At 34.4% G+C, this 13,609-nt stretch overlaps 1 protein-coding gene across 3 annotated transcripts in view; it reads left to right on the forward strand.

Annotated features, from left to right (window-relative positions):
- TDRD3 (tudor domain containing 3) overlaps positions 1-13,609 on the forward strand; it is a 91,412-nt gene that overhangs the window by 37,448 nt on the left and 40,355 nt on the right. For 2 of the 3 annotated variants that reach the window (XM_056485573.1, XM_056485564.1), the window contains exons 2-5: positions 4,471-4,555; positions 7,129-7,194; positions 10,421-10,581; positions 12,629-12,770. In XM_056485573.1, the coding sequence (XP_056341548.1) occupies positions 4,471-4,555; positions 7,129-7,194; positions 10,421-10,581; positions 12,629-12,770 (454 nt within the window). Of the gene's footprint in view, positions 1-4,470; positions 4,556-7,128; positions 7,195-10,420; positions 10,582-12,628; positions 12,771-13,609 lie in introns of those variants that run through there. The other variant, XM_056485582.1, reaches the window with a different exon arrangement.

Genomic DNA, 13,609 nt, shown 5'->3' on the forward strand with positions numbered 1-13,609 from the left:
GTTTCAGCAAGCGTAATGCAAAAGAATTGCAGTAGAAACATTTATTTTGCTTTCTTTTCTGATGTCCTTTCTCTCGAGAATGCTTCACAAATAACCATCTCAGCCATTTGTGGAAGCTTTATGCCCATTTGATTGTAAACTTTTTTGTTGTTGGCTTTTTTCTCTTCTAATTTGTATTATTGTTCCAAGGCCACAGAATCTCTGTGTGACTCCTGCAGAACTAGTTACTAAAATTCCCTTGAAATCAAATGTAGTTGTTTTCATAACTTCATTATGTAACTTTTAAGGTTGTTTTAAAATATATAAGAAAGAAATGTAGTGAATGCTTTATTTCTTGGAAACTTAAGGTACTTTTAGTGTATCTTAGTTTGGTTACCAGTCCTCATAGTGGGATGTTATGTTGTGGGGTGTGTTGTTGGGGTTTTTTTAGTGTCATTGTAAGGTGTCAGTGGTCAACCACTGGCTTGCTTTGGACTTCTTGGAGAGATTTGTGGAGCTCGACTACTGCTCACTATGCTTTTCATCCGCTTATTTTATTTGATGCTTCATGTTAAGCAAAAGTGCTTAATTCTGAAATGTTTGTTTACAGAAGGAAAAAAGAGAAGTTTTTTGATGGTGGCAGCAGCATTTCTGTGCCAGGTGATTCCTAGAGTCTCCTTGATTTTTAAAGGAAGGTTGGGGGAGACAGCTTGGGATGGAGATGTGGAGAGCATGAATTGACAGACACTGCTTATACAGCACAGCCAGGCAGATCTTGGGAATTGGGGGACTTACGTGCACTTCCAGAAATGTGATCTGCTTCATGGGTGGTTTGGGATTGCTTCCTACCACTTGTCAATAGGAAATGTGTTGGATTAATGTAATAGGATCACACTGTAGGTTATCTTTTGTTATCTAAGGTCATGGTATTTTGCAAAATGGGCAGAACAGGTAATGCAGATGATGTGAGACAGTTGAGTGAATATAATAGAGACCCAGAGCTGCAGGGCTGTTCTCTGACTCCAGAACAGATTTTTACTGTCTTTGCTTTTGTTCAGGGTCACTTCTTTTTTTTTCTTCCTTGATCTAATACAGAGAACAAAGAATTGAGTGGCCTTATGCTGTGAATGTCCTACCTTCAGCATATTGCATGCACTCATTAAGAACAGATAGAAAAAGGGACTCTGAATCCTTCAGAATCTGGAAAAAGCTCAGGCTTAGTAATCCTTATGGTATGGGGGGAAGGATGATGCCATCTGAAGAGGTAGCTTTGTCTATTGTAACTCCCTTTCATACTTGAGCAAGGTAGATGTATTTTTTTCTGTATAAATGTGTTTATTTAAAAATGAAATTAATAAAAATATCTATTTTTATCAAATAAAATTAAATAATTATTATTAATATTAATTAATTTAATAAATTAAATAATTTGTGGGCATGTAGCAGGAAATACTCAAAGCTAAAACTTAGTTCTTATAGGAGACTGTACGAACAGGAGAAAATAAAATAATTTATTTAAAAGAAGTTTCTGTAGGTTTGTTAAGAAAACATAAACATTTTTGGAGTACTCATTGCTATATGAAGTAGTCTGTATAAGAATGTTATTGTGGCAAAATGGAAAAGGATGACTTGATATACACTGGTTTCAAGCTTCTGTTAAAGCAGGAGAAATCTGTACGTTGTCTAAGTCTGGCGTACAATGTCTCCTGGTTGCAATTTGCTTCCTGGCCAATTTCTGACCATTTTTTACTAAATCTATACTTTTACATCCTGTTACGCAGAAGCAGCACCTGACACATTACTGGAAAGTTGTTTTTTTCTCTGTTGAAGTTCTTCAGCAAAATTTTGTTGACAGAATTGTTGATTTGATCTTTTTCATGAAAAAACTTTTGATCTTGATAATTTTCTTTTACCTAATTTGTACTTTCATGTAATAAGCACCTATAAAAACCAAATTAACCAGCCCCAAACTATGAAATATCCCTCCTACATTGATATTCAGAGATTTTGTTTTTTTTGAAAACTCTTACAATAACCAAGTCAATCAGGTTTTTGCTAAAAAGCTTTGATGTTTGCTTAATTCAGCCTAACAGATGTCCCCAGTGGTATTTCATGATTGGTGTCTCTGTGAGGTTGACAGAGATTTTGGTCAGATAGGCAATGTTTTTCTAAGTGCTGTTGCTTAAATTAGCACAAGTAAAAAATTAGTGGTTTTCTCCTATGAGTTTCTCTTTATTCTTCTGCCTCAAAAGCTTTCCTAAATAACAGGATAAATGAAACAGAAAATTCATATATAAATTTATATATAAATATAAAACTGAAAATTTTGACTAAACCAGAGTGCTGTTTTGACAGCAGTGATTCCGTCTTCACTTTGAGGTGTGAAGTAAAACATGACTCAGCAGTGAGTTTTGTAATAGCAGAATTAATCTTGTCCTATATAGGGAAAGTTTAATTGTAGGTCAGATTCTTGTTTACTCATTCTTTAAAAAATGGAAAATGGTAGCGCTTATGTTGAAGTACTCAGGTAAGAGAAATGCAGTCCCTCTAGCTTTAGTAGAATGAAGAGTGACTTCATTTGCATTTGGAGCAGAAAAGAAGAATCCTTCTATGACTTAGCCAGCAGTCAAAAACTCAGCTTATGGATTTTGTACTCCCACAGCCCCTGCTGTTCAGCTTATGTGCAGTTTTATGCTGAAGACGGCAGAAGGGAAACTTGTAGAGTTTGTGATACTGCTCTTTCTAGGAAGTCTGTTGGTGTAATTAAGCCACAGTTGAAGCCTCAGGAGCAGGATAGTCTGTTGGATGTCTGTGTTTCCTGGCACAGAGTGGGAATGATGTTCTGCTTTACCTTCTGACTCCAGCTAATGAGATCTGCTAATGCACAGGAGTTGCATAAATCTTCCCATATCATAGTACTGAAACTTAGAGTTACTCAGCTGGGAAATCCTGTATTCCCATGCAAGCCAACACATCTTGTTACCTTATTCTTCTCAAGCATCTGCCTTTTATTAAAACAATAGGATTGTTTCTTCTTATGCTTCTTTTGCAATGCATTTTTTTGCCATCTGAATTGTTTCATTATTGGCTTTTCATCTTTTTGGTGACGATGGGCTAGAGACTCAGGATTTGCTAGATCCCAGTGTCTGATGTGAACAGATAAGTCCCATCAAGTGTCTGGGTTAGAGCACAGCTGGGACCAGTAATTAGTCTGGGAGCACGGGCAGGACTGGAAAGGGCAATGTTAAAGTTACCAGGGCTGGAATAAAAAAGGTCTGTCAAGTGTACTTCCCTTCAAGCATCTTGCCTTGTTTGTATGTTACACTGTGCGTGTTATTTTTTCAAGAGGAAGTATTTCTTGAAGCACCCAGGAATATTTATTTTTAGTATTTTTTAGTGAATGTAGCTCTTTGTTTCTTAAATCATTCTTTTGTTATTTGGGAAATAGTGATTTCTTGGTGAGTTGTTATTTAAGTGTTGAGGAAGAACTCTGTTTAGACTGGATGTCTATCAGTTATTTAATGGTTGTTGTGATGTGTTTGAATAAAATGAAGAGCTGTGCAGAAAAAGGCAGGTTGCCAGCTACATAAAATTGAAAACTGGAACTGCAAATGGTTTAGAGTAGGTAAAATGAACAACAAATGTCACATCTTCTGATCACTGAAGTCAAAATCATCCTTTTTTGAAGTGTTTTTTGAAGGTTAAAATAGGTCAGCCCTTTAAAATGGATTCGGGTAATCAATTCAAAACTTGATGTTCAGATGAACAAATTTATTGTATACTCACAGATATTTTGCAGAAAGATACTGATCTTGCACTACCACCATCAATGTCACAAATATTTCTTCCAAATGTGATTGTGGAGGAGAATTTTTTTTCTTATTTAGCATGTTTTGCCATGTTTGACTATTCCTACACAGTAATGCATTTTCATTTTTATCAGTTTCTTTGTAGCCCAGGCAACAAAATACATTTTATAGGATGGTGGTGTTGTGTGCCCCAGCCCTTGAAGGAGTACAGCCTTGCTCTTTACAAATAGATATGGTTGTGCTTTGAGCAAGATGGGAGTTGATTGTTTTGGTTTATTTGGTTTTTTCCTTGCAAATGCACGAGTGAAAATATGTTTATTCCATCAAGTAGAAGTCAAGGGGTTGATTTTGAAATCAGGTTCCTGTAATTCAGGGGTGGGGCATGAGCAGCACAGTGTTACCCTTTTGTGATGGCTCTGATTACTTTGTAGGTGCAATTTTTTTTGAATTTGCATTTTTAAAAATTTTCATCTGTTTAGAAATTATGAAAGAAGAAATATTTTTCTTAACCTCATGTCAGTGTAAGGAAGCTGATTATATTAAGTAATTTTTCAAGTATTTTTATATCTATGCTTTACCAGTACAAAAGATAGGAACTAAAGACAGTCTCATAGACAGAAGAAATGTTTGTCTCTTTGGTACATCATGTGATATTCTAATTTTCCTTTTTTTTCTTTAACAGGTATCTTTCAGATGAAGGAATTGAAGCTTGCTTAAGTTCATCTGAAAAAGTTAATACAAACGATATTATCCTAGTTGCCCTTAATGTAAGTTATGGTAGTGAAATTGTTTTTTTTTCTGAGAAATTGTGCTAAAAATGATAGATCTAATGCCTCAAGTATAAGTTTGTGTGTCTAATTAAGTGTACTATTGTCTGTGTGATTTCTGTAAAGGACATAGATACTTAGTTCTCTCCTTGCCTGTATGAATTGTGAGTTTTATTTGGAAACAGCATCTATTCCAAACTGCAAAACCTGTAGGAGAAAAAAATGAACAGATTTATCAGTAGGAAAATATTTTTTTGTATATGAAATGTAAAACTAAAGTCAAACTATAAGCAGTAATACAACCAGAAGTGCTATGTCATGGCATGAGTATGAAATTTTGGTACAAGTTTGTTGGGATGAATAAAATAGCCTTACTTTGGCTTCTGGACGTAATACTTCTTATAGCACATTCAGACTACATATCCAGTGTTGTCTCCATATTTATGTAACTAAAACCTGTTTTTTTTCTTTACTATAGAAATCTGGATTAGTAATCATAATTTTGGCAAAAAATTAGCAAGGATTGTATAAGCTAGAGCAACCTCTTCAAAGCAATAAACCATAGTATTTTTAAGAATATGAGAAAAGTGTGCAGTGAATCCCTGTTTTTTAGAGTTCTAGTATATGCATTGTTGGCAAACATTAATAAGTCTGCTGACTTTCTTTATTCATGTATCTGTTATTTTAACATATTTTATCAAATCCATACTCAGATGTTTTAAATGGTTTAATATAAACTATACTTTATATGGTTTAATATACACTTTGTAATAACTATGTGTAGTTTCAAGGGGGAAGACAACGTAGTCAAGTGCTTAAGAGAAAACTATTCTGCCTTGACGAAATTATAAATAATAAGATAATGAAATTATTTGAGAGTTGTTGGGAATGATTTTGTCCGCCCTCAAGATTCAACAAACTAGATAGTTTTAGATGATATTCTTTAAGAGTGCTGCTCCTTTCATTTATTCTTTAAATCATGTGTTCAGTCACTCATGTATGCAGGTACCAGTTCATGTAAGGAATATGAGAAGAATGAAAGCAAAATCGTAATGCAAAGATGCAAAGAATGTAATACAAAACATGCAGAAGGCAAGCATTTGATTTGTGGCCCATATGTTTGAGAATGCATTGCTGCTTTATACAAAACCCAAATTAAATACTTGTGAGTTGCTGGGTATTACTCTGCATGTAATTGTGTCCTGGAACAAGTACTGACACATTTGTGCCTGTGTGGTTATTTCAGGTTTGATAGATAATGAAAATAAATCAAAAATGTTGCACAAGTATTCCAAGCCAGAATTAATGGCTTATCACTTTTTATCATCACATCAAGTAAGTCCAGAGGAGGAGCACTAGATCAGAGAGATGGAGCAGCTTTCCTGTGAGGAAAGGTTGGGAGAACTGGGAAGGTTCAGCTTGGAAAACAGAAGATTTAGGGGTGACCTAATTGTGGCTTTCCAGTACCTGAAGGAAGTTTATGAGAAAGATGGAGAGAGAGACATTTTGCAAGGACATGTGGTAAAAGGACAAGGGAGAATGGCTTCAATCTGAGAGTAGGTCTAGACTAGATATTAGGAGGAAATTCTTTACTGTGTGGCTGGTGAGGCACTGGAACATATTGCTCAGAGAATTCGTGAGTGCCCCATCCCTGGAAATGTTTTGGATGGACTGAGCAATATGGTCTTAGTGTATTCTGCCCATAAGAGAGGAGTTGGAACTAGATGTTTTTTAAGGTCCCTTTCAACCCAAACCATTCTATGATATGGATATGGAAGACACAGGAGTAGTTTATAGGAGCCTGTGTGCTCTTCAGAGACACACAACTGGCAGATGACTTTCCTCAGATGTGCTCATGTTGAAGAACTGAATGTGCTTCCTTATGGTTACCTACCTATCTTGGGCAACAGGGGGAGAATTGGGCATTTATTCCCTCTATAAATACTCAGTAAATTTACTGAAGGTGCATTCTTATGACTGCTTTTTTTATTTGTAATGTACCAGTGTTTCTTACTGAAAACCAGAATAAGTCAATTGTTTACAATATTTCAGATACAAAAATATAGTCCTGCACAGTTCTAGATCAGAGTGCCAAAAGAGTAGGCCATTGACATATATTAATTACTGTTGTTGAAGTTCTTGTATCAATTACATTTAGCATGTTTTCTTTTGAAAGAGTTATGGTCAGAATAAGTAAGGATTTGTGCATATAAAAAGACTCAAACTAAAAATACTTTAAGTGCCAGATGGAGAGCAAAGAAAGATGTTTTACCTCTGTTAAACCTCACAGTTATGTTTAACCATTAAACATTGCATAGTCATTTTGTCTATTTAAAAGCATGTTGATCAACGTTGGAAAATGTGCTAAAAACAAGAATATAATTTAAAAAGCAAAAGGATTAATTTTGTAAACTCTTGAGTTGTTGAATTTTTTATCACACAGGGGAGTAGATTTCTGTAATAAATAGTTGTCATTATGGAAAAATGCTTTTTTTCCTATTTTATGTTTTTATTTGGTTTTTTTAAGTGCATATTTTAAGTTAATATTTTCTTGTCTTCTGTAATCATTTCAGACAGATTTAAGAACGATTGGCAAGAAATTCCTCCCCAGTGACATCAATGGTGGAAAGGTGGAAAAGGTAGACAATATTTTTACTTCACTTTTCTGTATTCTGTAATTTCTGTGTGATGACAGAATGTCCCTTTAGTCTGGTTTTGTCATTACTTCACATACAAGGCGCCCAATGTTTGAATATATTATAGTCTAAATATAAGAACATAAGCTCCACAAAAGAGTTTTTGGTTTTTTATTTCACTACTTTGAAATGCTTAAATAAGAATCTGGACAACCTTGGCAACTTAATTTGTTGCTGAAAAGTCATTTAACTTATTTGGTCTTGACATTGTATCAGAATTTCATTTTTTCGCCTCATTATCCTGAGAGGGCAACACAGCAGGTCAGAAATACATCAAAGTACCTGTTCGATTCTAATACACAATGACCCATGTTAATGCTATGTTACCTGCCTACTGATGTTCATGGCTATAGCTATGCACATTATGTAATTTCTTATGGCTGTGTATCCTACAGGTTATGTGAATAAAACATGTTAGATGGTGTAGCACTTCATGTGCTAGAGAAGAGTATTATACTTGAAAATTGAGTGTGCTAGATTTTAATGCGTATTTAAGTAAAAATGAAGTTTGTACCCTTCTGTGCATCCTTCCTGTTTTGTTCCTTACATGCAATTCAGAGAGTGGATAAATGAAGGAATTTTATTTTAAACCTAGCAGTGGTTCTCACTTCAATTCTTTATTCCTTACTTCAAATATTGGCAGTCTATTACTGATGTGGAAATTCTGGGGAAATGTATTCCTTTACTGTTGAAATTCAGATAGCGTAAGTTAAGGTGGATTTGTTTTAAGAAAGTGAGCTTGATTGATGAGAGTCTCTGTTAAGAGCTGCTTGGATTTGTTTATTGTCTAAATTGAGTGGTCACTACTGCAAGTACAGACTTCTACAGGAAAAAAAGGCACAGACATTATTGCCATTTATGCAAAGACACTTGAGTGAGAGTCCGTTGTACGATCATGGATTTTAGCTAGGCAGCAGTCTATGCATGCAGCATATTACTTACTAAACTAATGTTATGGGAAGAGTTTTATTAACTTAATCTATATTCACAGATCTTTAGAAAACTATTCTAAAAAAACCCAAACCACACACTTGGAAGCCATTTTCTGGAGGATAATACTTCCAGTTTTGGAAAGAATTATGCAGAAAAAAAATCTGCTTGAAAAGGACTCCTGTTTATAATTTTTAGCTCAAGCTAAAATCCTTACAGGTTTCTTACCTGTAATTTCCTTTTTTTGAGTAACATAAAGCAAATCTGACTCCTTATCTGCAATTCTGTTTAGCTTTCAATGTCTTCAAATACATTATGTAATAGAGCTATGTGTTTGCAAAAAAAGAATATTTGCTTTATGGGAGAGGAACAACTTCTTGGTATAATCTCTCTGTAGAAAGTAGTTTGTTGTTCAGAAATGTTTCAGTGAAAAATAGCAATTATGTGCTACTATTGTTCCTCTCAGCCAAGACTAATATCGTTATTATTTATCTATATCTTGAGAACCTATGATGTTTTTCCATCTTCCAGAGAGAACAACTTTAGTTATTCAAAAAATAACTTTTTATGCAATTATTTGCCTATTTTAATAGGCAAATAGTTGCATAAAAGCTGGGAGAGTCCTATTATGAAACATGGGTATTTAACCATTATAGATGGTTATCAACTTCAGTCAATAAACAGAGCTGTTTGACTCACTCATTAAATATCTGTGTCTTGTATGTATCAAAATTACCAGCATTAACCACAAGATGGCCACATTTGCATAGGATTTGGAAAAACTGAATTTTCCCATTTCCATCTGGATGACTATGTACCATAAAGATATGTTAAGTATTTTTGGAGGAATTAAAGTGTGAAGAATACTATAAAGTTACAATGTATAATTTAATGGCTGTTACATTTTAAGGTGTTACTGGTTTTCTTTTGAGAACTTGTATCACTACAATGGAAACATTAAATTCAGAAGAAGCATTCACTAGGTTGTGATCTCAGAGTTCCTTTCTGAGTACTGGCAAGTTGATGGTAAGCAGTTCAAAACATGAGATGCCACCAATTTAATTCCTGTTAAAGGTTACTCATATGCTTCCTAATTTGTGTTTAATTATTAATTTTTTGATTGCGTATTTTTCTTTCTTACAGCCTTTTTTATTATTTTTTTAAATGATGATCAGCTTTGTTGTTCCATTTAAAACTGATCTGCATTTTAAAAAGCCTGTTTAGTGAGAGTGATTGCTACATCAGATCTTCTACTGCTGTCATAGTAGAGTTACTGTGCTCCTGTTCTCTTATTATTAATTTCTCTTATAATTAATTTCTCTTATTATTAGTTTCTCTTTTTTTTGTGTATACTTACCTACTGGTTATCTACTCTCATTTTGTGTTCTTCTGCCTACCTATTCAGTTTCTTCAAGGTTAGAAGCTGGTGGAACTGTGCACTTCATCTTTTCACTGTCATTTAGGAGCTAGAGATCAGTTGAGCAGCCACAGACAATTTTTTTTTCAGAGAAATTAAAATAATTTAGCTATAGCTGAAATTTGATAAATGGTTTAGGTAGTTGGCTTGGGCTTGGATTTTTTAGGTGGGTTTATTTTGCTTTATTTTGGTGGGTTTTATTTGTGGTGTGTTTCTTTAGGGGGTGTTGGCTTTTTTGTTGCTTTTGGGTTTTTTTGGGTTTTTTTGGTTGGTTGATTTTTAGTTATTATTTTTTATTTTTTGTAACACAGATTGTTGTGTGTGTAGTAGGATATTCATTTTTACATAATCAATGGACAAGTGATGTCTCTTCAAAGAAGCTATGTTTCTAGTTGGTTGATGCAGAGCATTTGTGCTTGAAATTTCCTCTTGATTGAAACAAATAGTCTTCTTAGCTTTTTTTTTTGTTCGTTAGAAGACCTTGTCAGTGACACCCTGAAGTGAAATCTTATCTGGACTCCATACTATGTTGGCAGTGACAGTATCTGTGTTTTTGTTTGTTTGCCTCTGCAACTGTTTTCATTCACTTTTATTTTATAATTGATACCTCAGAGAGATGTGAAGCATCACAACTGTTTCTCTGAAAAAGCCATCTTTATTATGCTTTAGAACACAGAGTACATGAGTGATAGAAATTCAACATGACTGCCTGATCAAATTACACTTTTCTCTGCCTGGGGGCATCTCTTGGTGTGTCTAGATACTGCAGTGTGTTTGCTTAACAGTGCTAACACTTTTGTCTTTTCTGTTTGACTTATCTAGCTGGAAGGGCCTTGTGTCCTGCAAATACAGAAAATTCGCAATGTTGCTGCACCAAAGGATAATGAAGAATCTCAGGCTGCTCCCAGAATGTTACGTTTACAGATGACTGATGGACACACAAGCTGCACAGCTATAGAATACAGTAGCATGTCAAAAATAAGGTGAACAACTTTCTTTTCCATGTTTTCCTTTGATACTTAGATGCTCTTGAAATAGTGGAAGTGTCCTTAGTAATTTATGAAAAAAAATTGCTTGACAAAAGAGGCTTCCTCCTTGGATTTGTATATAAGGAGAAATTTAAATTCAGCATGCAGATGTATATATGAATGTAATTTAGAGTTCTGTTTATGCTGAGCCACATAATGGAAGAAAGTGGATTTTTGCAGCCATCTACTGAGTTGCAGTTTCACAACACACAGCATTTTGGGGGTGTGTGTAAACTTGGGCCAAATTCCCAATTGTTAGTAATAGCAGATTTTTTGCCTTGCCTTTGTAGTAAGAATGCCACAGGCTTGACAGTCCTGTGCAACTAATGCTGCTTAACAGGGCAGGCCTTTAGCTTGGATATTTCTTCAGTTAAAAGTGAAGAGAGCTGATTAGTGCTGAACATGGGGATGTTTTGTGTGTATGGTTATGGAGGTGCTGAAAACAGTCTCTGATGTTTAGTCTACAGAATCTTGGTGTGCTGTGTACTCTTCTAGTTCAGATAACTTTGATTTAAAAAAAACAACACCTTATTCTGTCTTTCTCTGTTAGCTGCAACAGTTATAGATATATACTTAATTTTTGAATGTCATCTTCTACTGTTAAACTGTTCCTTCTGAACTGTTCCTTCTGCAGTTCAGAGTGATGCTGTCAGAACATTTAATGGTATTTTAATTTTAGCTTGAGCCAGCAGAACTTGGAATATCATATTCCAATGTGAGTATAAAGAGAGCAATAAAGGAAGGCAAACAGACTCCTGTGTAAGTAGATTCTAGTTCACACAATATTTAAAGATGAACACCCAGTACAAGGCATAATTTGAAGGCTTTTTGATAAAATCTCAAAAATATTAGAGAACTCACCACTCTAGTAATGTTGTGAGCTCTTCTTTTTATATAACATTTAAAGATTTAATTAATGTTATATGTAATTGTTTCAGGTTTGATGTTGGACTGTTAAAATGCAATTATATACTGTTTCAGTACATAGTGTTACTTTAAATAAATGCGAATCACAATTTTATTTTAAATTGCAGGTTTTTCATGACTTTGATTTCAATTTACCCCTTTCCCCTTGTCTAATTTTATTTTTTTTTTCCTGTATTTCTTTCATGTCTATTTTTTTATCTAATTTTCTTTGCTTTTATCAGAACAATCCAGAAATCCATTAACATTGCTAAGGTTAAATGCCACTGGTACTGTAATTGTCTGACTCCGCTATGAATGTTCCTTACCACATTATGGGTGTGTGATTGCAACAGTAGCTCTAGCATATTTTAAAGAGATTATTGTCTCTCATTGGAAGGTTTTAACTGGCTGTGTCCTGTTTCTCAAAAGAAGAAGCAGCTTCCGGATTACACTGCATGTTATATCTTTCAATTACATGTTGGAAATACATGGTTCTTTTATGTTTCTGCTGTTGCTTTTCCTAGGGTAGATTCACATGAGAAGATGATAAAGTGGGTCTGTGTGCGAGCTGATGACAGAAAGTATTCATATGTTTTTGAATTTTAGGGTAGTGAGAGAAAAAGCACTTCAAGATGCTTGGTTTTTATATTTATTCTAGTACAGTCCTAGCTCTTAGAAATGTGTAGAAAGATTCCTTTCTAACCACTCTGTGTCTACTAAGTTAAATGTATTAAAAAAATGAGATTAACTTTGAATATGAGGAACGTGCTTCAAAGTCAGTTGTCTGAGAATATAATCTGATAGTCAAAACAAATCCTATCCTTAGTTTGGTATTAAGAAATTGGATATTAAGCAAACAGACAATTTGCTAATATTCATCTCTGTTAGAATCTAATTTTCAGTATGGCATTTTTGTGTAACGGGTGAGAAGTATTCCAATAAAACTATTGAGAAGAGTATTGTGCTTTTTGATGCTATTTTTTATCATGGCATATGAAAATGTTGGAATTATAATAAGAGTAGTTTTTTAATATGTTTCTTTGTGGCAGAATTTAATAAATGTATTTGAATTTTTTTACTTTGTTTCTACCTCTAGCCTGAACACTCCACCTGGAACAAAAATTAAGCTTTCAGGAATTGTTGAAGTGAGAAATGGATTCTTGCTGTTGGATGACAGTAACACAGCAGTTCTTGGAGGTGAAGTGGAGCATCTTATAGAAAAGTGGGAATTACAAAGGGTGAGGTAACACCACTAGAAATGCTTGTCTTACAAGTTGCATTTTGCATTTAAGAATGGCAAGCTTATTCTGTTTACTGTGAACTTTTGTATAATAAGCTTTTAGAACTGTCCAAATAGTGTTAGGGCAGCAGCCAAATGTATGCGAGTATGTCTTATGTATAATGTTGCAAATTAAAAAATAACGAGTGATTTTTGCATGGGAACTGATTCCTTTCTTCAGGGATTGAAAGCATTAATCAAACATATTACATCTATTTTGGTAAATAGTCATGGGTGGTCGCTTTCTTAAACAGTGTGTGTATTTGGTACGAAAATATTATGGAATTCTGCCTTTTACAGTTGCTGTCTGCAGACTGTCTTTTTGAGGCAAAAATAATAGAATAAATGTACAGAAAGCATTGAAGTTGGTAACCTTTGGTATTCCACGTATCATCAGTACTTAAGATAAATTGTGGCTACGAAGTGAAATTGGAGATTTAAAATTCTTCCAAAAAGGCATAAATGTGTGTTATCTCCTTTCCTTTGGTTTCTGTCACAGTAGAACAAAAGTGGATGCAGGAATATTTTTTTATTTATTTTCTCACAAACAGGTGGAAGTTCCTAGAGCAGGAGTTGTGACCCTACTACCATTAGTCCCAGATACTTGACAGATTAACTATTGCTACTACAACCATGCACATCTCTGTGTGTATGAAGTACTCATTTTATTGTTGCTCCTGCTAAGTTTGGGTCAGTAATTTTTGGTAGAACTAGCCTTCTTTGGTATTTGGTTGCACTTAATAGGTTTTGGCAAACTGGGCCAAAATTAGTTTGAATTTTAGCGTTATGCATTCTAGC

The sequence above is a fragment of the Oenanthe melanoleuca genome, chromosome 1 (assembly GCF_029582105.1).
Source record: "Oenanthe melanoleuca isolate GR-GAL-2019-014 chromosome 1, OMel1.0, whole genome shotgun sequence".
NCBI lineage: Eukaryota > Metazoa > Chordata > Aves > Passeriformes > Muscicapidae > Oenanthe > Oenanthe melanoleuca.